The sequence below is a fragment of the Mesoplodon mirus genome, assembly GCF_964341445.2.
Source record: "Mesoplodon mirus genome assembly, chromosome: 14".
Classification (NCBI taxonomy): Eukaryota; Metazoa; Chordata; class Mammalia; order Artiodactyla; family Ziphiidae; genus Mesoplodon; species Mesoplodon mirus.
The window spans coordinates 72956776-72979948 of record NC_138990.1 but is presented as its reverse complement, the minus strand read 5'-3'; the positions used below and the strand labels follow the sequence as shown (position 1 = coordinate 72979948).

Sequence of the window (23173 nt, the reverse complement as noted above, 5' to 3'; positions counted from 1 at the left end):
TCCAAATGGCTTTTTGTGAAAGAAACAATTTCATTTTACTATCTTTTATACCTAGAGAACTCTTGGTAGCTTAGATCAACAATCCAACATTTTATGTAAAGTAACAGAAATAACTTTGACTTGAAATATATAACCAATTATGTATATAATATCAAGATTTGTATACCATGTGTTTTGTTTTTATGTAACAATAACTGTATCATTTTACAATAAAAATTCCTAATTGAAAAGAATTTTCCATAAGGCCAGAAAAAGACAAAAATATTAACAGCCACTTTAGCAAACATACATATGGAAGTAGCTTACTTTGCTAATTTTACTTACTACAGTCTTTTTTGGCTGCTCTTTGATAAAATTTAAGTTCTGAAAATAATGGGCCATTTTCTTGATATTCCTATAAAAGAAAAGAACAGTTAATTTTATTAGAAAAAAAATTTAAAGATGGAATTAGTATTTCAACTGTGAAAATGAGTATACATATGTAATATATAATAGTACTTGAATCACAAAAATCTCAGAAAAGCACTAAATAAACAAAGAACCTCATTTTTAACATTTTGTAATGCTATCTCTATACAGTCTTAGACATGAAAGTAGTCTTCTTATGGAAAGAACTAAAAACACTGAGAACTGTACACGTACACAGACACTCAATGTGTACTAACATGTATAACTAACATGTATAACAGGGTGGGTACACTGCAGACTACCCTGGTGGTTCATTCATACATGAACCTTTACTGAGTGTCTACAATATTTTGTTCATAGTACCAGCCACAGGGGATACAAACAAAAATAAAACCTCATTCCTGCCTTTAAGGACTTTATCATCTAGAGCAGAGAGGAAAAGAAAGGCAGAAGATAGAGAGCTAGATAAGATACAAGGATGATAAATGTCAATGCAGAAGAACAAAATTCTCCAGTCTTTACATTTTAATAATGTGAAAATTATAATATTAGATGTATTGTTAATTAAAATTATGAAAACTAAGGTGAGAAACATTTTTACAAAAATGAAATGAATAAAGCAGAAGATAAAAATGTCAAATATATGTGAAACACAAATTTAAGAGCAATACTTACCACTTTTATTACATGTCTTGCATCTTTATCTGGGTTATTTATGGGGAAAGCTGCAGAACAAAAGACAGTGAGGAAAACAATAGTTGTTCCCAATTACTGAATGCCTACTATATCCCAGATACTGGACTAAGAACCTCTTATGGTAAGTATCACCTCCATTTTATACAAGATGCTTCTAAGGTTTAACAAGTTGAATAATTTGTTCACTAAGTAGCAGCAGATTGGGGATTGAAACTCAAATCTGACACCACAGCCCACACTCTTTACCATAAACCATACTCAAACATTCAAACATGGAAACCAACAGATTATATCAATCACATAGATCCAAACAAATGTAGGGGAACCTATTTTCTAGATATATAGCATTAAACCCAATAAATGATATATAGTATAATCCATTGATTGAATTTTGCTAAATTAAAATCTATGATAATTCAGAAGTGAACACTGATTCATTTTAAGTAGAAAGTTCAAAACAACTTCTACTTGGCAAAATTCTAAAATAAATCAAGTTAGAAAGAGAATAAAGTCTTTAAAAAATCATCTCCTGAGCCTAGCAATCAACTATTCCTAAATTAAAGAGTATGTATCTCATAACATAAGCTCATTTCAATTTCAAGTTATCTTACTTCATTTTATTACTTACCATTTGCATTTTTAGATACAGTAATCCAACTTATGAAAATTCCACTGTTCAAATTCTTAAATCAAATCAATCATTTCATCTACATTATCTAAATTATTAAAAGATTACTTTGTATGCAAATCTTGATAAGAGAAGTTGACATGTATATTTATTCATATTGTGAAGGTCTAGAATGTTGTCATTCAACTATTTACTCTTCATTCATTTATTCCTTTATTCATTCAACTAACCAATATTTATTTATCAAGAAGCTAGAATAGGCAAGGCACTGTGTTGTTTGTCAGGATGATGTTTAAAGGATACTGAAAGGATTCCCCCCACCCCCCCAGCAAAGTCGGCCACCACATCCTGTCCACTGTCCACCACAAACCGTGGGGTGTTGCTCCAGGACCTTGATTCAGACATGTATGCTCCCCCATCCATTAAACACTAATGTCTCTGTCACTAACTCCAAGCTCTATCTTCAGTCTTGAAGCTGGGCAAGTAGAGGCCTTGTAGGCCAGTGGGGTGCAGCTCAACAACCATCAAAGAAATAAAGAACTGTGACAGGCTACTTAATCTTCAGTGGAATATGCAGATAGAATTTCTGGATTTGGCATGCAGATGCCTTTGAGAGCAGTTTGTACCAATTAGCATATTGGAAATGAAAGAAAACAGTGTGTTCCTCTCTTTGCTATTGTAGAAGACATATGAAGTCCCTTATAACCATAGTGTCGTAACTATGAAAGAGAAAAGCATCCCTTTGTGTTCCCCAAAACACATGCTATTCCTTTTGGGATAGACTAGCCAAGGTGAACCCAGAGCCTGCACAACCTGTTCCTCCCCCAGCTTTGAAAGAGCTGATGGAAGCTATCTGGCTGGTCTGAGGAGCCGATGCTGCAGAAATGTCCAGGTGCTTACAGGAAGGATAATCAACAATCAGTGAGAGGTGGAAGCGCACCTTGGCTGCCCAAGGTGCCCACTGCCCCACCGCGGGTAAAGCCCGGGTACAGAATGTCGCCATCCTTTACCCGATTTCATCAAACAAGCCTTCTGACAGGTCTCCCATGCTCTAGCTTTCCCCTGGCTTCAATCCCTCTTCTCCAGGATGGCCCAGGGGGAACGGAGTCAAGATGATGGAGTAGAAGAACGTGGAGTTCGCATGTCCTCACAAGTACACAAGAATGCATCGGAGCAATTCTCACAGAGCAACTACTGGGCGCTAGTGGGGGACCACTGACACCTAAGGGGATGGGAGGTATCCCTGTATGACCAGGCCAGGGGTTGGGCCTGAGCTCCTGTGATGGGAGCGCCAAGTTCAAGCTGCTGAACTAACAGAGAACTTCAGGCCCCAGGGAATATTAACCAGTGTGAGATCTCCCAGAGGTCCTCATCTCGGGACCAAGACCTGGCACCACCCAACTGCCTGCAAACTCCGGTGCTGGACATCTCAGGCCAAACAACCAGCAAGACAGGAACACAGCCATACTCATCAAAAAAAAATGAGGTTACAAAAAAATATGTTACAGATGAAGGAGTAAGGTAAAAACCTATAAGACAAAATAAATGAAGAGGAAATAGGCAAGCTCCCTAAAAAAGAATTCAGAGTAATGATAGTAAAGATGATCCAAAATCTGGGAAATAGAATGGAGGCACGGATCGAGAAAATACAAGAAATGTTTAACAAGGACCTAGAAGAATTAAAGAACAAACAAACAGAGATGAACAACACAATAACTGAAATGAAAACTACACTAGAAGGAACCAATAGCAGAATAACTGAGGCAGAAGAACGAATAAGTGAGCTGGACGATACAATGGTGGAAATATTTGCTAAGGAGCAGAATGAAGATAAAAGAATGAAAAGAAATGAGGACTGTCTAAGAGACCTTGCAGACAACATTAAACACACCAACATTCAAATTATAGGGGTCCCAGAAGAAGAAGAGAAAGAGAAAGGGTCTGAGAAACTATTTGAAGAGATTATCGTCAAAAACTTCCCTAATATGCGAAAGGAAATAGCCACCCAAGTACAGGAAGCACAGAGAGTCCCATACAGGATGAACCCAAGGAGAAACATGCCAAGATACCTATTAATCAAACTAACAAAAATTAAATTCAAAGAAAAAATATTAAAAGCAGCAAGGGAAAAGCAACAAAGAACATACAAGTGAATCCCCATAAGGTTATCAGCTGATTTATCAGCAGAAACTCTGCAGGCCAGGAGTGAGGGGCAGGATATATTTAAAGTGCTAAAAGGAAAACACCTACAACCAAGATTACTCTACCCAGCAAGGATCTCATTCAGGCTGATGGAGAAATCAAAAGCTTTACAGTTAAGCAAAAGCTAGGAGAATTCAGCACCACCAAACTAGCTTTACAACAAATGCTAAAGGAACTTCTCTAGGCAGGAAACACAAGAGAAGAAAAAGACCTACAAAAACAAATGCAAAACAATTAAGAAAATGGTAATAGGAACATACATATCGATAACTACCTTAAATGTAAATGGATTAAATGCTCCAACCAAAAGACACAGGCTGGCTGAATGGATACAAAAACAAGACCCATATATATATGCTGTCTACAAGAGACCCATTTCAGACCTAGGGACACATACAGACTGAAGGTGAGGGGATGGAAAAAGATATTCCATGCAAACAGAAATCAAAAGAAAGCTGGAGTAGCAATACTCATATCAGATAAATTAGACTTTAAAATAAAGACTGTTACAAGAGACAAGGAAGGACACTACACAATGATCCAGGCATCAATCCAAGAAGCTATAATAATTGTAAATATTTATGCACCCAACATAGGAGCTCCTCAATACACAGGAAAATCCTAACAGCCATAAAAGGGGAAATCGACAGTAACACAGTAATAGTGGGGAACTTTAACACCCTATTTACACCAATGGACAGATCATCCAGACAGAAAACCAATAAGGAAACACAGCTTTAAATGACACAATAGATCAGATAGACATAATTGATATTTATAGGACATTCCACCCGAAAACAGCAGAATACACTTTCTTCTCAAGCACACATGGAACACTCTCCAGGACAGATCACTTCTTGGGTCACAAATCAAGCCTCAGTAAATTTAAGAAAATTTAAATCATATCAAGCATCTTTTCCAACCACAATGCTACAACGCTATGAGATTAGAAATCAATTACAGGAAAAAAAACCTGTAAAAAACACAACCACATGGAGGCTAGACAATACACTGCTAAATAACCAAAAGATCACTGAGGACACCGAAGAGGAAATCAAAAAATACATAGAAACAAAGGGCAATGAAAACATGACAACCCAAAACCTATGGAATGCAGCAAAAGCAGTTCTAAGAGGGAAGTTTATAACAATACATTCCTACCTCAAGAAACAAGAAAAATCTCAAATAAACAACCTAACCTTACACCTAAGCAACTAGAGAAAGAAGAACAAACAAAACCCAAAGTTAGTAGAGGAAAGAAATCATAAAGATCAGAGCAGAAATAAATGAAATAGAAGTGAAGAAAACAATAGCATAAATCAATGAAAATAAAAGCTGTTTCTTTGAGAAGATAAACATAACTGGTAAACCTTTAGCGAGACTCGTCAAGAAAAAAAGGGAGAGGACTCAAATCAATGAAGTTAGAAATGAAAAAGGAGAAATTACAACTGACACTGTAGAAATACAAAGCATCCTAAGAGACTACTACAAGCAACTCTATGCCAATAAAATGGACAACCTGGAAGAAATGGACAAATTCTTAGAAAGGTACAAACTTGTAAGACTGAACCAGGAAGAAATAGAAAATATAAACAGACTAATCACAAGTAATGAAATTGAAACTGCAATAAAAAATCTTCCAACAAACAAAAGTCCAGGACCAGATGGCTTCACAGGTGAATTCTATCAAACATTTAGAGAAGAGCTAACACCCATCTTTCTCAAACTCTTCCAAAAAATTGCAGAGGAAGGAACACTCCCATGCTCATTCTACGAGGCCACCATCACCCTGATACCAAAACCAGACAAAGATATCACAAAAAAAGAAAATTAAAGACCAATATCACTGATGAACATGGACACAAAAATCCTCAACAAAATACTAGCAAACAGAATCCAACAACACATTAAAAGGATCATACACCATGATCAAGTGGGATTTATCCCAGAGAGGCAAGGATTCTTCAATATACACAAATTAATCAATGTGATACACCATATTAACAAATTAAAGAAAATGATATGATCATCTCAATAGATGCAGAAAAAGCTTTCAACAAAATTCAACACCCATTTATGATAAAAACTCTCCAGAAAGTGGGCACAGAGGGAAACTACCTCAACATAATAAAGGCCATATACGACAAACCCACAGCAAACATCATTCTCAATGGTGAAAAACTGAAAGCATTTCCTCTAAGATCAGGAAAAAGACAAGGATGTCCACTCTCACCACTATTATTCAACATAGTTTTGGAAGTCCTAGCCACGGCAATCAGAGAAGAAAAAGAAATAAAAGGAATAGAAGTTGGAAAAGAAGAAGTAAAACTGTCACTGTTTGCAGATGACATGATACTATACATAGAAAATCCTAAAGATGCCACCAGAAAACTACTAAAGCTAATCAATTAATTTGGTAAAGTTGCAGAATACAAAATTAATAAACAAAAATCTCTTGCATTCCTTCCTGTACACTAACAATGGAAGATCAGAAAGAGAAATTAAGGAAACACCCCCATTTAGCATAGCAACAAAAAGAATAAAATACCTATGAATAAACCTACATAAGGTGGTAAAAGACCTGTACTCAGAAAACTATAAGACACTGATGAAAGAAATCAAAGATGATGTAAACAAATGGAGAGATATACCATATTCTTGGATTGGAAGAATCAATATTGTGGAAATGACTATACTACCCAAAGCAATTGACAGATTCAATGCAATCCCTATCAAATTACCAATGGCATTTTTCACAGAATTAAAACAAAAAATTTTACAACTTGTATGGAAACACAGAAGACCCCAAATAGCCAAAACAATCTTGAGAAAGAAAAACAGAGCTGGAGGAATCAGACTCCCTGACTTCAGACTATATACAAAGCTACAGTAACCCAGACAGTATGATACTGGCACAAAGACAGAAATACAGATCAATGGAACAGAATAGAAAGCCTGGAGATAAACCCATGCACCTATGCTCAACTAATCTACGATAAAGGAGACAAGGATATACAATGGAGAAAAGACAGTCTCTTCAGTAAGTGATGCTGGGAAAACTGGACAGCCACCTGTAAAAGAATGAAATCAACACAATACACAAAAATAAACTCAAATTGGATTAGAGACCTAAATGAAAGAATGGGACACTATAAAACTCTTAGAGGTAAACATAAGAACACTCTGACAAATCACAGCAAGATCTTTTTTGACCCACCTCCTAGAGCAATGAAAATAAAAACAAAAATAAACAAATGGGACCTAGTGAAACTTAAAAGCTTTTGCACATCAAAGGAAACCATAAACAAGATGAAAAGACAACCCTTACAATGGGAAAAAATATTTGCAAACAAAGCAACTGAGAAGGGATTAGTTAAGGAATTAGAGAAGGGATTAGTCTCCAAAATATACAAACAGCTCATGGAGTTCAATATCAAAAAAACAAAAAGCCCAATCAAAAAATGGGTGAAAGCCCTAAATAGACATTTCTCCAAAGAAAACATACAGATGGCCAACAAACACAGGAAAAGATGCTCAACATCACTAATTATTAGAGAAATACAAATCAAAGCTACAATGAGGTATCACCTCACAACGGTCAGAATGGCCATCGTCAAAAAATCTACAAACAATAAATGCTGGAAAGGGTCTGGAGAAAAGGGAACCCTCTTGCACTGTTGGTGGGAATGTAAACTGACACAGCCACTATGGAGAACAGTATGGAGGTTCCTTAAAAAACGAAAGACAGAACTACCAGATGACCCAGCAATCCCATGACTGGGCATATACCCAGAGAAAATCATAATTCAAAAAGACACATGCACTCCAATGTTCACTGCAGCACTATTTACAATAGCCAGGACATGGAAGCATCCTAAATGCCCATCGACAGATGAATGGATAAAGAAGATATATACAGTGGACTATCAGCCATAAAAAGGAACAAAACTGGGTCATTTGTAGAGACATGGATGGACACAGAGACTGTCATACAGAGTGAAGTAAGTCAGAAAGAGAAAAACAAATATGTATTAATGCATATGTGTGGAATCTAGAAAAATGGTACAGATGAACCTATTTGCAAAGCAGAAATAGAGATACAGAGCAAGAGAACAAATGTATGGTCACCAAGGGGGAAAGGGGGGGGGTGGGGTGAACTGGAAGATTGTAATTGACATATATACACTACTGGGCATAAAATAGATAACTAATGAGAACCTGCTATATAGCACAGGGAACTCTACTCAGTGCTCTGTGGTGACCAAAATGGGAAGGAAATCCAAAAAAGAGGGGATATATGTATACATATAGCTGATTCACTTCACTGTACAGCAGAAACTAACACAACATTGTAAGGCAACTATACTCCAATAAAATTTTTTTTTAAAAAAAAAAAGGAAAGTGAAGGGAAAAAAGGTCAAACTAATATTGAAAACTGTCAGTTAGATTATGATCAAATTCTTCAGGTATATTTTCAGTATATTTACCAAAACGCTATGTCCTCTCATTACTACTCCTAACATTTTTCCTTTGCTCCTAACTCTATCAACTTGTCTTTTCTCTATTAATTCACTTAATAGATGTAAAGTATGTTATAAATTTACTAAACTATATAAATTCTACTTCACAGCTAAGCCAACTCATGCACAATTTTCTTAAGCAATCTCCAAAAACTTTGATGTTAGCAATGCTATTAGTCAAAGAAATTATTGATACTTCAATTTTGGTTGATATTAGATATAAACTGTGAACCCAGACCTCTTTACAGTAAAAAAGAAACTAACTTATTTATATTAATTAAAATTTTCTTTTCCTGTTTATTCATATAGCCATTTCATTTTCACCCACGCAGCAGTCCCAAGGGAACCGCAGGGGCAGTGGATTATCCATACCTAGGAAGTAAAAAACTAAAGAAAGTATAAAAAGAAGAAGGGGTCCAGTCCTAGTGTAGAAGAAAGGATGAGAAAAGCCTGTCCTCCCACCCCATGGCAAACTATTTTTTCACTATGATACCCAAGGCTGGAGAGAAATAGTCCTGCCCTAACCCTGGTCCACTCAGTACAATATTGAATCTAGGCAATGGTCTTTGCTTCCTGAGGAGGAAGGCAGTAGAAACTCCCTGCTTCTTTTCTCAAAGCAAGTGTCCAAAACAGCAAATACATCTTTTTTTTTTTTTTTTTTTTTTTTGCGGTACGCCGGCCTCTCACTGTTGTGGCCTCTCACGTTGCGGAGCACAGCCTCAGGACGCGCAGGCTCAGCGGCCATGGCTCACGGGCCCAGCCGCTCCGCGGCATGTGGGATCTTCCCGGACCGGGGCACGAACCCTTGTCCCCTGCATCAGCAGGCGGACTCTCAACCACTGCGCCACCAGGGAAGCCCCAAAACAAAAGTTTTAATGGAACTCTGTTACTCAAGCTCATACTGCTCGCCACAGGACAGGCCAATAATCAAGAGACGAGTTGCCGGGCAAAGAATAACGACTTCCTTCAGAGAGCCCCCAAACCCACAAGATGGTGGACTCGTGCCCCCAAAGAACTGTCTTGCCTGACTGAGTCAGAATTCAGGCTCCTTTTATCCTAAAAGGGGCGGGACTAAAGCCAAGCACTTCCTGGTTCCCCTCAGGCTCCGGAGGGGAGGTGTTAATTTCTCCCTCCTGCAGTCATTCACAGGTGGGCCTGCTCAGGAGGTTTCCTGGGAGCTAAACACAGGTATTTTAGCTGAATGCTCATTACCCGAGAGGCCGAGGTCCCAGAGATGGGCCGTTATGGAGAATTTAAGCTTCTAGGCAGCATCACTTTAGTGATTAACTAGTAACAGGATACAGAGGTTCTTCCCCATTACCATAACCCACTGTCAACGTCCAGTCCACAATCTTGTGGGAAAAGGGACAAAGACTGCCCTGGCTATTTCCTACTGAACGGGGGCGATGAATATTCTTTAGAATCTTTAGTTGGTGGTAAACATTCCCCATTTTTGGAGACAGAAATTCAAGATAAAACACAAACAGCGCATACAAGTGCTAGCCTTCAGAGAAGCAAACGAACCAGTTCACAAATCGGGTAAAAGTCCAACAACTCTTTCCTCTCTCCAACAGGGTACACCCCACTCCAATACGAAACAAACTGGCTTATTCCAGAGAAAAAGCCCCAAACGGAGAGGAATCAATTTCCCGGCTGTACACACCGGAGCCACTTACCCTACCGTACGGAGGCCGTCGGCTCCCAAACGTGGATTCCTTCCTTCCTCTGCCAAGCGCTGGGGCGGCCGGTGCTGCTTCAGAGAGCTCTGAAGGGCAGACCCTCAGGACACGGGGTCCCGGCAGCTGCTAAGGTCTTACCCCAGAATTCCCCAACCAGGGCTGGCAGGCCACGAGCAGCAAGGCTCCTGGGTGGCTTCTTCAAAATTTGTTACCAAGTCCAAGCTTGTACTGCTCGCCACACGACAGGCTAATAAATTGAGAGGCGAGCTGCTGGGGCAAAGAAGAGTGACTTTATCTGGGAAGGCAGCAGAGCAAGATGACGGGCTGGACGCCCAAAGAACCATCTTGCTGAGTCAGAATTCACGCTCCTTTTACACTAAAAGGGGAGGGCGTAAAACCAAGCACTTCCTGTCAGCCTCCAGAGGGGAGGTGTTAATTTCTCCCTCGTGCAGTCACTCACAGGTGGGCCTGCTCAGGAGGTTTCCTGGGAGCTAAACACAGGTATTTTAGCTGAATGCTCATTTACCTTAATCTCTCGGAGGCAGGAGTCCGAGATGGGCCATTGTGTGCAATTTAAGGTTATAGGCAACATCCCTTTAGTGATTGAGAATACAAAATGTTCTTCCCTATTACAACCCTATGTTATATTAAAATGTAAGGTAGTACAACTGATGTGGAAAACATTTGTGGTGATTCCTCGAAAAATTAAACAGTTACCATATGATCTAATAATTCCACTTCTGGGTATATCTACAAAAGAATTGAACGTGGGGACATGAAGAGATGTTTACAGACCCACTGAACTATACATCTAAAAATGCTTGAAATGATGGATTTTATGTTGTGTACATTTTACCACAAAGTTTTAAAAGTTGTAAGGATTCCAAAGGATTGTCCACAAACACTGGTCTCCTGATGCTGGTAGGTACTTCCCACCAAACCCAGGGGTTTATCATCTGCAGCTTGTGAATGAGGATGTGTTTCAGAAACTATATGCAAAATCACGTATCATTTTTCTGAGAAAGCTTCCATCAGGCTGTCAGAGGGTCTGTGACCCACACGAGTTCAAGACCCATTCTGAGGGCCCCTCCCCTCTGCAGGTGTCACCTCCCCACTTTCCTCCCCTCCCTCTACCCACCCCCAGGACACTTTTCTCTTTCATTCACTCAGATTGTTTAAACATGATGCAGTGTATATTCTTAAATCTTTCTTGAACTCACTAGACAAGGTTTAATTTTTTTAAGACAAGTGAGGCTCTGAAATCAACCAAACTTCAGTGTTTTTTCTATTACCCTTCTTCTCCTGCCTGACAATATTAAACAGGTCCACCTCTGGCTCGGGATGTGGAACAGCAAATTTGCAAACCCATGTGGATGCTTAATCCTCCAAACCGTGTTCTGTGACCTTAAATAATTTCCAGCTAAATTTTCTTGCTGTTTTTTGGTTTGTTTGTTTGTTTTGCGGTACGCGGGCCTCTCACCGTTGTGGCCTCTCCCGTTGCAGAGCACAGACTCCGGACGCGCAGGCTCCGCGGCCATGGCTCACGGGCCCAGCCGCTCCGCGGCATGTGGGATCTTCCCGGACCGGGGCATGAACCCTTGTCCCCTGCATCAGCAGGCGGACTCTCAACCACTGCGCCACCAGGGAAGCCCCAAATACATCTTTAAACCCAACAGAACATAAGAAACAGAAAAGCACAAAAGGAAAATGAGGGTTTCAATTAGATAAGTAACTTATTATGTTGCAAGTGGGGAAAAAAGATATCCAACCAGTCCAATGTTCTACTCCTTGCTGATTTCAAAGTGTATCTTTACTGCTTTATAATCTGAATCTTCCTTTCATATGATTTCACATAAATGTGTTGACAGATACTTGAAACATCCCCACACTTGTCATTTGATAGCTACACAGTATTCTCTATAAACTTCCAAGTCAGATTATATTAGAGGGCCTAAATCCAAAATCAATTGACCAGAAAGCTCTTGGAGATGGATGTTGAACAAATAAATTGTCCTAGTGACCATGGAGGTCTCTTTACAGCAATCGATCAGTTAATTAAATAAATATTTATTTCCTACTTAAAAACAAATAGAATCCTTCACATTCTAGGTAGTGAAATTAAGTAATGACAGAAAACAGACAAAGACAAGGTATCTGCTTTCATAGTCTAGCGGAGAAATCAGACATTCATCAAATACTCATATGGGGTATAAAACTGTAATTATCACAAGTGTTAAAAGGAGAGGTGGACAGTATGATGAGAATGTACAATGTAATTATACAAAAGGGAATGCTTGTGCCAAAACAGCTGAAGAGATGATGAAGAGCCAGATGCAAATCTAGCTAAGAATTTCTCTCCATGAAAGAGTTTAGAAGTTTGAGGTATAGTTGAGGAGCAGGAAACACATAATGAGATTTACATCTTGAACAGATCACTACACTACAATGTGGAGAAAAGACTGAAAGGGAACCAGAGTAGATATAGATAGATTAGTAAGGATTTAATATTGAGAGATTAGAGAAGAGAGAACTACAGATTGGATTAGAGTATCAATGGCAGATTAAAAGAATGAGCAGATTCCAGAAATTTCAGAAAGTGAAACTGATAGGACTTGACCGTGGAGGGAAAGGGATCTAGTCTGGTACGTTACAGCTGACTGATCTATTAGAAGTTGAGAAGAAAGATCAATCATAGACAGTGATAGTGTTGAAAGTATAGTAGTCTCACATCCTCATTTAAATTTCTGATGAGAAGTCTGATGACATGATAAGGAATGCATTGTACATTTATATGATATTTGCCTTTCTAGCATCTCTTTTCTATTCATTGGTAACCTCATCTGGTTGTTCCTTTGAAGAACCAAACCTCCCACTATCCATGTAGACCTAGTAGGGGTGCCTATCACAGTGTATCCTCCCTTACATTCCAGAGTTGAGCACATGACCAAGTGTAGCACTTTGGAATGTACAAGCCCACAGGCCACCATAACCAGTTCAGAAAAAGCAAAGTGCCCCAACTAGGTATAAAAGTCTTCCCTAGCATTTGACATTAAAATGCTGCATAACACAAGATAGACCATAAGCTTTAAGGACACCAAAATCCTAGAAATAGCAGTGATCACTTTCCTTCGGTAAAGGGAAAATAAAGCCTGATAATAAAATCCAGAACTGAGGAAAGTAGGGTTAAGGCAGGGAGAGAGAAAGAGTCCTAGTGACATTGCATAAGCCCTAGAGTTACCCATACCTAAAGCCAGGAAAGCCCTGTACTTCTCACTTACAAGAGTTAATAAATCCCCCTTTTGCTTAAATTCATTTGAATTTCTGACACTGGCAACCAAAGACTTACACAGACTGCAACAACTGTGTTCCATATGTAAGATTATTTTAAAGGTATTGTGTCATAGTTTAATGGGCAGTATTAGGTATTACATATAAAGCAGGTCTTACATAAACACAAAAAAACAAACAATTCAAGAGGAAGATAATTATGAATTTTTAAGCATCTAATGGATACTTAACATACATATACAAAATAATGATGTATGCTATAATCAATAACATCTTAGATTTGAAAAAAGATGCAAGTAATCATAATAAATTTGAATAGACTAAGCTCACCCTCTAAGGACAGCAACTGTAAGGTTGTTAAAAAATACATAAATAAATGTATACTAAAACCTAGTGGTGCAGAGAAACAAAATAAAAAGATAAAAAATAAACTAATTAGCCAAAATTAGCTGAAAGAAACCTGGAATATATATTTTCAAAAGTATGTAAGTCTTAGGAAAGAAGACTTATTAGACATAGAGTTAGTCCACCCTAATCATAAAAGGAACAATTCAACAGAAAGACAAAAATTATGAACTTGAAAGCACCTGATAATGTGCCTTCATAACATATGTCCAAAACAAGCAGAATTCCAAGACAAAAAACTGACAGAGTGAAAAAGATCATGGAAGATTTTAATACAATTCCATAATATATAAGCAAAACCAAATTAAAACAATAGAATTAACAATGCTTATCTAAAGGCCACATAAAAAACAACAGAAGAATATATTTTCTTTTTAACCCAACATAAAACATTTTTTTAACTGCCCATATTTTTACCGAGAAAGCAGGTTTCATCAAATATCAAAGAACAAGGATTATTAAGGCTACATTCTGTGACCATAATGCCTGGTCCCTAGGCCAAAGAAGAAACCACAATGAAAATTAGAAAATACACAGGACTATATAATATTGAAAATATTATATTGAATCTAGTTAGGATGTAGTTAAAGTACAAATTTACTGCTTCTCTCTGATAGAATGTAAGCCTCACAAAGACAGAATAGTTTGTTTTATTTAGATGTATCCCAAGCACCTATTATAAGGCCTAGTGGGCATTCTTTAAAATTTTGATGAATAATTTAATGAATGAAAGTAGCATCTAGAAAGAAATTTATATCATTAAAATTTTCATTTTAAGAAAACTGAGGAGTACCCAAAGTGGTGACATAGTAGGCTCCTGCACTTCCCTCCACCGAATATACAGCCACAAACCCAGTGACTCCCTCTGAAAGAGATTCAGAAACTAGCTAAACGAGGGAGTCCTTAAGCTGAAACAAAAGGATACCAATTATTAAAATGAAAATATATAAAAGTATAAAACTAGCTGGCAAATACAGTTAAATTTAGAATATACTAATATTGTAGTGGGTAAATCATTTACAACTCTAGTATAAAGGTTAAAAAACAAAAGTATTAGAAAAAACTATATTATAATTTGTTAATGAATACATGGGACAAAAACATGTAAATTTTGACAACAAAAACATAAAACGTGTGGAGGGGGAGCATAAAAATGTAGAGCTTTTTAGGTACTCAAAGTTAAGTTATCAGCTTAAAACAGCCTGTTACAAGCATAAGATGCTTCATGCAAGCTTTATGGTAATTCCAAAAACAAAAACTTCAGATAAACAAGTGATAAAGAAATCAATGCACATCATTATGAAAAAATCATCAAATCATAAAGGAGGAGAGCAAGAGAAAAAGAAAGAAAAAAAGGAACTACAAATCAACCAGAAAACAATTACCAAAATGGCAACAGTATGTTCACACCTATCAACAATTACTTTAAATGTAAATAGACTAAATTTGCCAAAAGACAGGGTGGTTAAATGGATAAAAAGAATAAGACCCAACTATATGACATCTAAAAGAGATTGGTTTCCACTTCAAAGACACACAAGATTGAAAGTGAAGGGATGGAAAAAGATGTCCTATGTAAATGGAAACCAAAAGAAAGTAGGGAAAGCTACACTTATCTCAGATAAAATATACTTTAAACCAAAAACTGTAACAAGAGACATGACCCAGCAATTCCACTACTGGGCATATATCGTGAAAACCATAATTCAAAAAGACACATGCACCCCAATGTTCACTGCAGCACTATTTACAATAGCCAGGACATGGAAGCAACCTAAGTGTCCATCGACAGATGAATGGATAAAGAAGATGTGGCACATATATACAATGGAATATTACTCAGCCATAAAAAGGAACGAAATTGAGTTATTTGTAATGAGGTGGATGGACCTAGAGATTATCACACAGAATGAAGTATGTCAGAAAGAGAAAAATATCGTATATTAATGCATATATTTGGAATGTAGAAAAATGGTATAGATGATCTTATTTGCAAAGCAGAAATAGAGACACAGACATATGGAGAACAAATGTATGGATACCAAGGGGGAAAGGGAGGGTGTGGAAGGAATTGGGAGACTGGGATTGACATATATACACTATTGATACTATGTGTAAAATAGATAACTAATGAGAACCTACTGTATGGCACAGGGAACTCTACTCAATGCTCTGTGGTGACCTAAATGGAAGGAAATCCAAAAAAGAAGGGATATATGTATACGTATAGCCGATTCATTTTGCTGTTCAGCAGAAACTAATGCAACATTGTAAAGCAACTCTACTACAATAAAAATTCATTTAAAAAGATAAATAAAAGACAATGAGGATCATTATATAATGATAAAGGGATCCGTTCATCAAAAGGATATGACAATTGTAAATATCTATGGACCCAAGATAGGTGCACCTAAATACATAAAGCAAATATTAATAGATCTGAAGGAGGAAATAGTCTGCAATAGAATAATAGTACAGGGCTTCAATACACTGCTTTCAACAATGGACAGATCATCCAGACAGAAAATCAGTGAGGAAATAATGGATGTAAACTACACGTTACATAAGAGGGACCTAATATATATAGAATAGTCCTTCAAAAGCAGCAGAATACATTCTTCTCAAGCACACATGGAACGTTTTTTTAGGATAAATCATGCTAGGTGACAAAGCAAGTCCTAACAAATTTAAGAAACTGAAATCATATCAAGTATCTTTTCTGACCACAATGGTACAAAACTAGATATCGATTACAAGAGAAAACCTGGAAAATGCATAAATTTGTGGAGATTGAACAATACACTCTTGAACAACCAATGGTTCAATGAAGAAATTTTTAAAAATCAAGAAATAACTTGAGACAAATGAAAATGGAAACACAACATATCACTACTTATGGGTTACAGCAAAAAGTTTTAAGAAGGAATTTTATAACAATAAACATCTACACTAAGAAAAAAGAAAACTCCAATATATATTCTAACTTTACATATCAAGGAACTAGAAAAAGAAAAAAGGAAGCTCAAAATTAGTAGAAAAAGGAAATAAAGATCAGAATGGAAATAAATAGAGACTAGAAAGACAATTGAAAAGATCAAGTCAAAGACACTACTAGAAAAGAAAATTACAGACCAATATCCCTGATGAAGATACATGCAAAAATACTCAACAAATAATTAGCAAACTGAATTCAACAGTACATTAAAGGATCATATACCACGATCAAGTGGGATTTATTTTGGAATGCAAAGATGGTTCAACATATGCAAATCAATTAACGTGATAAACTACATTAACAAAATGAAGGATAAAAATCATATGATCATCTCAATAGATACGGAAAAAGCATTTGACAAAATTCAAAATGCTGTCACGATCAAAAAACTCTCAAAAACTGGGTATAGAAGGAACATACCTCAACATAATAAAGGCTAATTATGCAAAGCCCACATCCAACATCACACCCAAAAGTGAAAAGCTGAAAACTTTTCCTTTAAGATCAGGAACAAGACAAGGATGCCCACTCTCACCACTTTTATTCAACATAGTACTGGAAGTCCTAGCCAGAGAAATCAGGCAATAAAAAGAAATAAAAGGCATCTGAATTGGGAAGAAAGAATGTAAAATTATCTCTGTTTGTAGATGACATTCTATAGAGAAAATCCTTAAGACTCCAGGATACAAAATCAATATACAAGAATCAACTGTGTTTCCATACACTAACGATGAGGTATCAGAAAGAAAAATTCAGAAAACAATCCCACTTATAGTACCATCAAAAAGAATCCATTACTTAGGAATAAATTTAACCAAGGATGAGAAAGATCTGTACACCAGAGACCTGAAAACATTGATGAAAGAAATGCAGAGGACACAATAAATGGGAAGATATTATGTGCTCATGGATCGGAAGAATCAACAGTGTTAAAACATTCAGACTACCCAGGGCAATCTACAGATTCAATGTAATTCCTACCAAAATTCCAGTGGCATTTTTCACAGAAATTTCTTAAAAATCCTAAAATTTGTATGGAACTACAAAAGACCCTGAATAGGCAAAGTATACTGAGCAAGAAGAACAAAGCTGGAGGCATCACACTCTCTGATTTCAAACTGTATTACAAAGCTATAATAATCAAATCAGTATGGTATTGGCATAAAAACAGAAGTGTAAATCAATGGTACAGTATAGAGAGTCCAGAAATAATTCATGGTCAATTAATTTTTGACAAAGGAGTCAAGAATATACAATGTAGAAAGGACAGGCTCTTCAATAAATGGTGCTGGGAACACTAGATAGCCACATGCAAAAGAATTAAACTGGACCCTTATGTTATACTGTACACAAAAATCAACTCAGAATGGATTTGAAGACTTGAGCGTAAGACCTAAAACCATAAAAGATCCAGAAGAAAATACAGGGGGTTGGCTCCTTCATATCTATCTTGGTAATGACTGTTTTGGATTTAACACCAAAAACAAAGGCAATAAAAGCAAAAATACATAAGTGGGACTAACTGAAAAACTAAAAATTTCTGCACAGCAAAGGAAACCGTCAACAAAATGAGAAGGCAACCTATGGAATGAGAGAAAATATTTGCAAACCACATATCCAATATCAAAATATACTTACTAGGATCATACAACTCAATAGCAAAAAATAAATAAATAACCGAATTTTAAAATGGCCAAAGGCTCTTACAGATTTTTTCTAAAGAAGACATTCAAATGGCCAACAGGTGCATGAAACAGTGCTCACCATCACCAATCATCAGGGAAATGCAAATTAAATCACAGTGAATATTACCTCACACCTGTTAGCAGGGCTATTATCAAATAGACAAGAAGTAACAAATGCTGGTGAGGATGTGGAGAAAAGGAATGCTTTGTACACTACTGGTAGGAATATAAACGGGTATAACCACTACGGAAAACAATATGGAGGTTCTTCAGGAAATTAAAACTAGAACTACCATGTGATCTAGCAATTCCACTTCTGGGTGTACCCAAAAGAAACAAAAGCCTGTTTGAAATGACTCCATAATGTATGATTCCAACTGTATGCCATTCTGGAACAGGGGGCAGAGGGATAAAGAGGTGGTACACAAGAGAAACTTAGGGCAGTGAAACTACTCTGTATGACACTATAATCGTGGATACATGACATCATGCATTGGTCATAAACCCATAAAACTGTACTATATAAGTGAACCCTAATGTAAACTATGGACTTTAGTTAATAAATTGTAACAAAATCACCACACTAATTCAAGACATCAATGCCAAAATTATACAGATTTTGGAACTATCTGATAAAGACTTCAAAGCAACTATTATAAAAATGTTCCAGCAAATAAAGGCAAACACTTTTGGAACAAATGGAAAGACAGACAATGCATCAAAGACATAGAATATACAAAGAAAAAGTTAAATGACACTTTTGGAAATGAAAAATACAATGAACAAAAAAAATTTTTTTTAATTCATGATTGGGCTCAATATGATTATAGAGATGATACATGAAAGAGTCACTGAACTTTAGGATGGATCAATAAAAATGTATCCAACCTGAAAAACAGCAAGATAGAGTATGGAAAAATTGAACAGAGTCTCAGGATCCTGTAGGCAATAACAAAACATTTAACACTCATGATATTGGAGTTCCAGAGGTAGAGAGGTAAGAGTGTGATGCTGAAAAAGTATTTGATAAATAATGGCTGAAATGTCCCAAATTTTATATATACATGAACCTACAGTTCAGTGAATCCCTATGGGAATAAACTCAAAGAAATCAATGCCCAGACACATATAATCAAACTACTGAAAGCGAAAACAAAGAAAAATCTTGAAAGGCGCTACAGTAAAAAATAAATTAACTACAGGGTAAAATGACTCAAATCACTGTGGATTTCTCATCAGAAACCCTGAAGACCAGAGGGAAGAGTCACAACATGTTTGAAGTGCTGAAAAGAACAGTCAATCCAATATCCAGCAAAAATATCCTTCTGGAATTAAAGCTAAATAAAGACATTCTCAAGTGAAGAATAACTGAGAGTAGCCATAGCCAGCAGATCTGCTATATAAGAATTGCTAAAGAAAGATATTCAGAAAAGAAAAGAAAATCATACAAGGAAATGTGAACTATCAGGAATAAAAGAAGAGAAAAAAATGGTAAATATTGGGAAAATGTAATGGATTACACTTTCCTTCAGTTAAAATGTGTTTGATGGTTAAAGCAAAAATTATAATATGGTCTGGGGGAATTTAAGTTAATATAGATGTAATATATGACAACTAAAACATATCAGAATGTGTGGGATTCTGTCAGAGGAGGACTTAGAAACAAATTTAGCATTGAACACTTATACTACAAAAGAAGAAAGATTCAAATAAGTAAGTTTCCACCTAAGGGAATTAGGGGGAAAAAAGGGCAAACTAAACCCAAAACAAATGGAAGGAAGGAGACAAAAAAGAAAAAAACACAAATTGGTGAGATTGAAAACAGAAAAATACAGTAAATCCACAAAACCAAGAGCTGTTTCTTTGAAATGATCAATAAAATTTACAAACCCATGTCAAGACTGACAAAAAAGAAAAGCAAAAAAAGAGAAAAATGATCCATACCAGGAATGAAAAAGGAGTATCACTATAGAAACTGTTAACATTAAAAGTATAATAAACTAATACTATGAACAACTCTATACATAGAAATTTGACAACTTAGATGGAATGGAACAATTGCTTAAAATTCACAAACTACTAAAAGTTACCTGATATGAAGCAAATAACCAAACAAGTCCCAGGTGAAATCAAGTTCTAAACAAACAAACAAACAAACAAACACCCTTTGGAAAAAGGTATCTCTAATCCCAGATGGCTTCACTGTAGAATTCTACAAAACACATGAAAAACAAGTAACATCAATTCTATATATTCACTTCCGGAAAGCAAAAAAGGAGGGAATAATTCACAACTCATTTTATGAAACCAGCATTACCCTAAAACCAAAACCAAAACCAAAACCAAACAAAGACGGTAGGGGGAAAAAAAAAGAAAGCAAGAAAAAGAAAACTATAGACCAATATCCTCCCCTCATAATGTTGATGCAAAAGAAAAAAAAAGAAATCAATGTCCTCCACCATATTAAGAATCTAAAAAAGAAAAACCAAATGACCCTATCAATTGATACAGAAAAAGTATTTGACAAAATTCGACACCCATTCAGGATAAAAACTCTCAGTATAGTAAGGAGTGCTTCCTCAATTTGAAAAAGAATACTACAAACAACCTATAGCTAACATTATACTAAGTGATGAGAGGCTGAACGCTTTCTCCCTTAAACTGGGAACAGTCAAGGACGTCCACTCTCACCATTCCTACTCAATAAAGTGCTGGAAGTCCTAGCCAGTGCAAGGAGTCAGGAAACAAATAAAAAGTACACAGATTCGAAAGGAAGAAATAAAGTGATTCCTACTTGCAGATGACAAGATTATCTATATAGAAAATTCCAAAGAATCTGAAAAAAAAAATCCTAGGACTAATAAGTAAATTTACCAAGACGATGGGACGTATAGTCAACAAGCAAAAATCAACTGTATTTTTATATACTAATAATGTACCATTGGAAACCAAAATTACAAAAGCAACACCATTTTTAATAGCATCAAAATTTTAAAAAGAAAAAGAGAAAAACTTACATATATACCTAAAAGTACATGTACAGGACCAATATGCCAGAAGCCAAAATGCTGATGAAAGAAATCAAGGACCTAAAGAAATGGAGAGAGATACTCTACTTGCGGATTGAAGACTCAACATTAAAAATGTCAATTCTCCAAAATTTTGTCTCTGACAAAAGAAAGGCAAAAATATTATTGAAAACAAACACACGATATACAACTTTGGCAGAAAATGCAAAAAGGAAAACAGTAGGCGTCAAGGGGGAGGTGAACTTAAATTAAACACTATTTGAATACCTAGAATCTTGAGATAGAATGCAGGTCATAAAAACAAAACAAGCAAGACAATATTGGTGTTTATTTCCACCCTTGGGTTCCAAGACTATGACATATAAAAATTCTGATTTTTCTTTACATTTACTACTAATAAATCACCACGCACAATTTTTAAAATGAGTTCTTGTACAGTTGGGGAAGAAAGATCTTATGCTCTATAATGCTGTTAAGTCCCCCCCAAGTATAAATCTTTTCTTATTAACTGCATATTCAACTCTGGAGCTTATTAATTATTGTAGCATAATCAGTTATCTTCCACTTTTTTAGTAATGGAATGTTTCTTGGCAGCCTGATACACAGAACAGATCAAAGCAGAAATGCTCAGGTTGAAACATGGGTGGAGTGAACCACAGCCCCTACTCCTTTCACCTGTATACCTGGGTTCCATAAAGACCAGTGTGAAGGGCCTCCCTGGTGGCGCAGTGGTTGAGAGTCCGCCTGCCGATGCAGGGGATACGGGTTCGTGCCCCGGTCTGGGAGGATCCCATATGCCGCGGAGCGGCTGGGCCCGTGAGCCATGGCCGCTGGGCCTGCGCATCCAGAGCCTGTGCTCCGCAACGGGAGAGGCCACAACAGTGAGAGGCCCGCATACCGCAAAAAGAAAAAAAAAAAAAAAAAGACCAGTGTGAAGACCTACTGGTGATTGATCTGTCATTTCCTGACTGTTTATAATACCTCTAGTTATATTTGTAACATGTTCTTATTGAACACCTGCTAGATTTTCTTTCTTCTCTAAGAAAAACGAACAGTAGCATTCTGGTCATGTTGGATTCTATGATTACATTTTCCCTTGGCTTTATTAACCTTTTGCCATTACATAATGTCCTTGTTTAGTTCTCTTAATAATTTTTACTATGGAATAAAAAACAATTTAAAAAACGCTTATCTTACTCTTTGCTTACACATGCATGAAGAAACTTGATCTTTTAGTGTCTTTATATTTTATTGTATTAGGTATTTCTCTTTTGGCAAGTGATTATAGGGTTTTTGTCAATGACATTCTTTAATAGGGGATTTCAGACAGTTTTTATCTAATGTAGTAATTGGCAACTGAATTATAATACAACACTCTGTAAATTTATATTATTGTTATTCTTTTTTGCTCTCCTTCACCGATTACTTACTGGTTGTGGTACATATTACATATGTTATCTTATAATAGACTATCTTTCAATCCATTTATCTATTTCTTAAACACTCTTCACACTGATATACTCTAATTCAGATGTTTTCATTATTATTATTATTAACTAAACATTTCGAGCTTGCTTGAACAGTTGATATGTACCAACATTTCCGTTTAACTCTTAACCCTATATTTCCTAACCACAG

At 36.4% G+C, this 23173-nt stretch overlaps 1 protein-coding gene across 2 annotated transcripts in view; it reads right to left on the bottom strand.

Moving 5' to 3' along the window:
- VRK2 (VRK serine/threonine kinase 2) overlaps window positions 1-23173 on the bottom strand; it is a 101282-nt gene that overhangs the window by 62161 nt on the left and 15948 nt on the right. For both annotated transcript variants that reach the window (XM_082641922.1, XM_082641923.1), the window contains exons 3-4: window positions 1084-1133; window positions 325-394 (exon numbers count right to left, since the gene is read on the bottom strand). In XM_082641922.1, the coding sequence (XP_082498048.1) occupies window positions 325-394; window positions 1084-1133 (120 nt within the window). The remainder of the gene's footprint in view (window positions 1-324; window positions 395-1083; window positions 1134-23173) is intronic.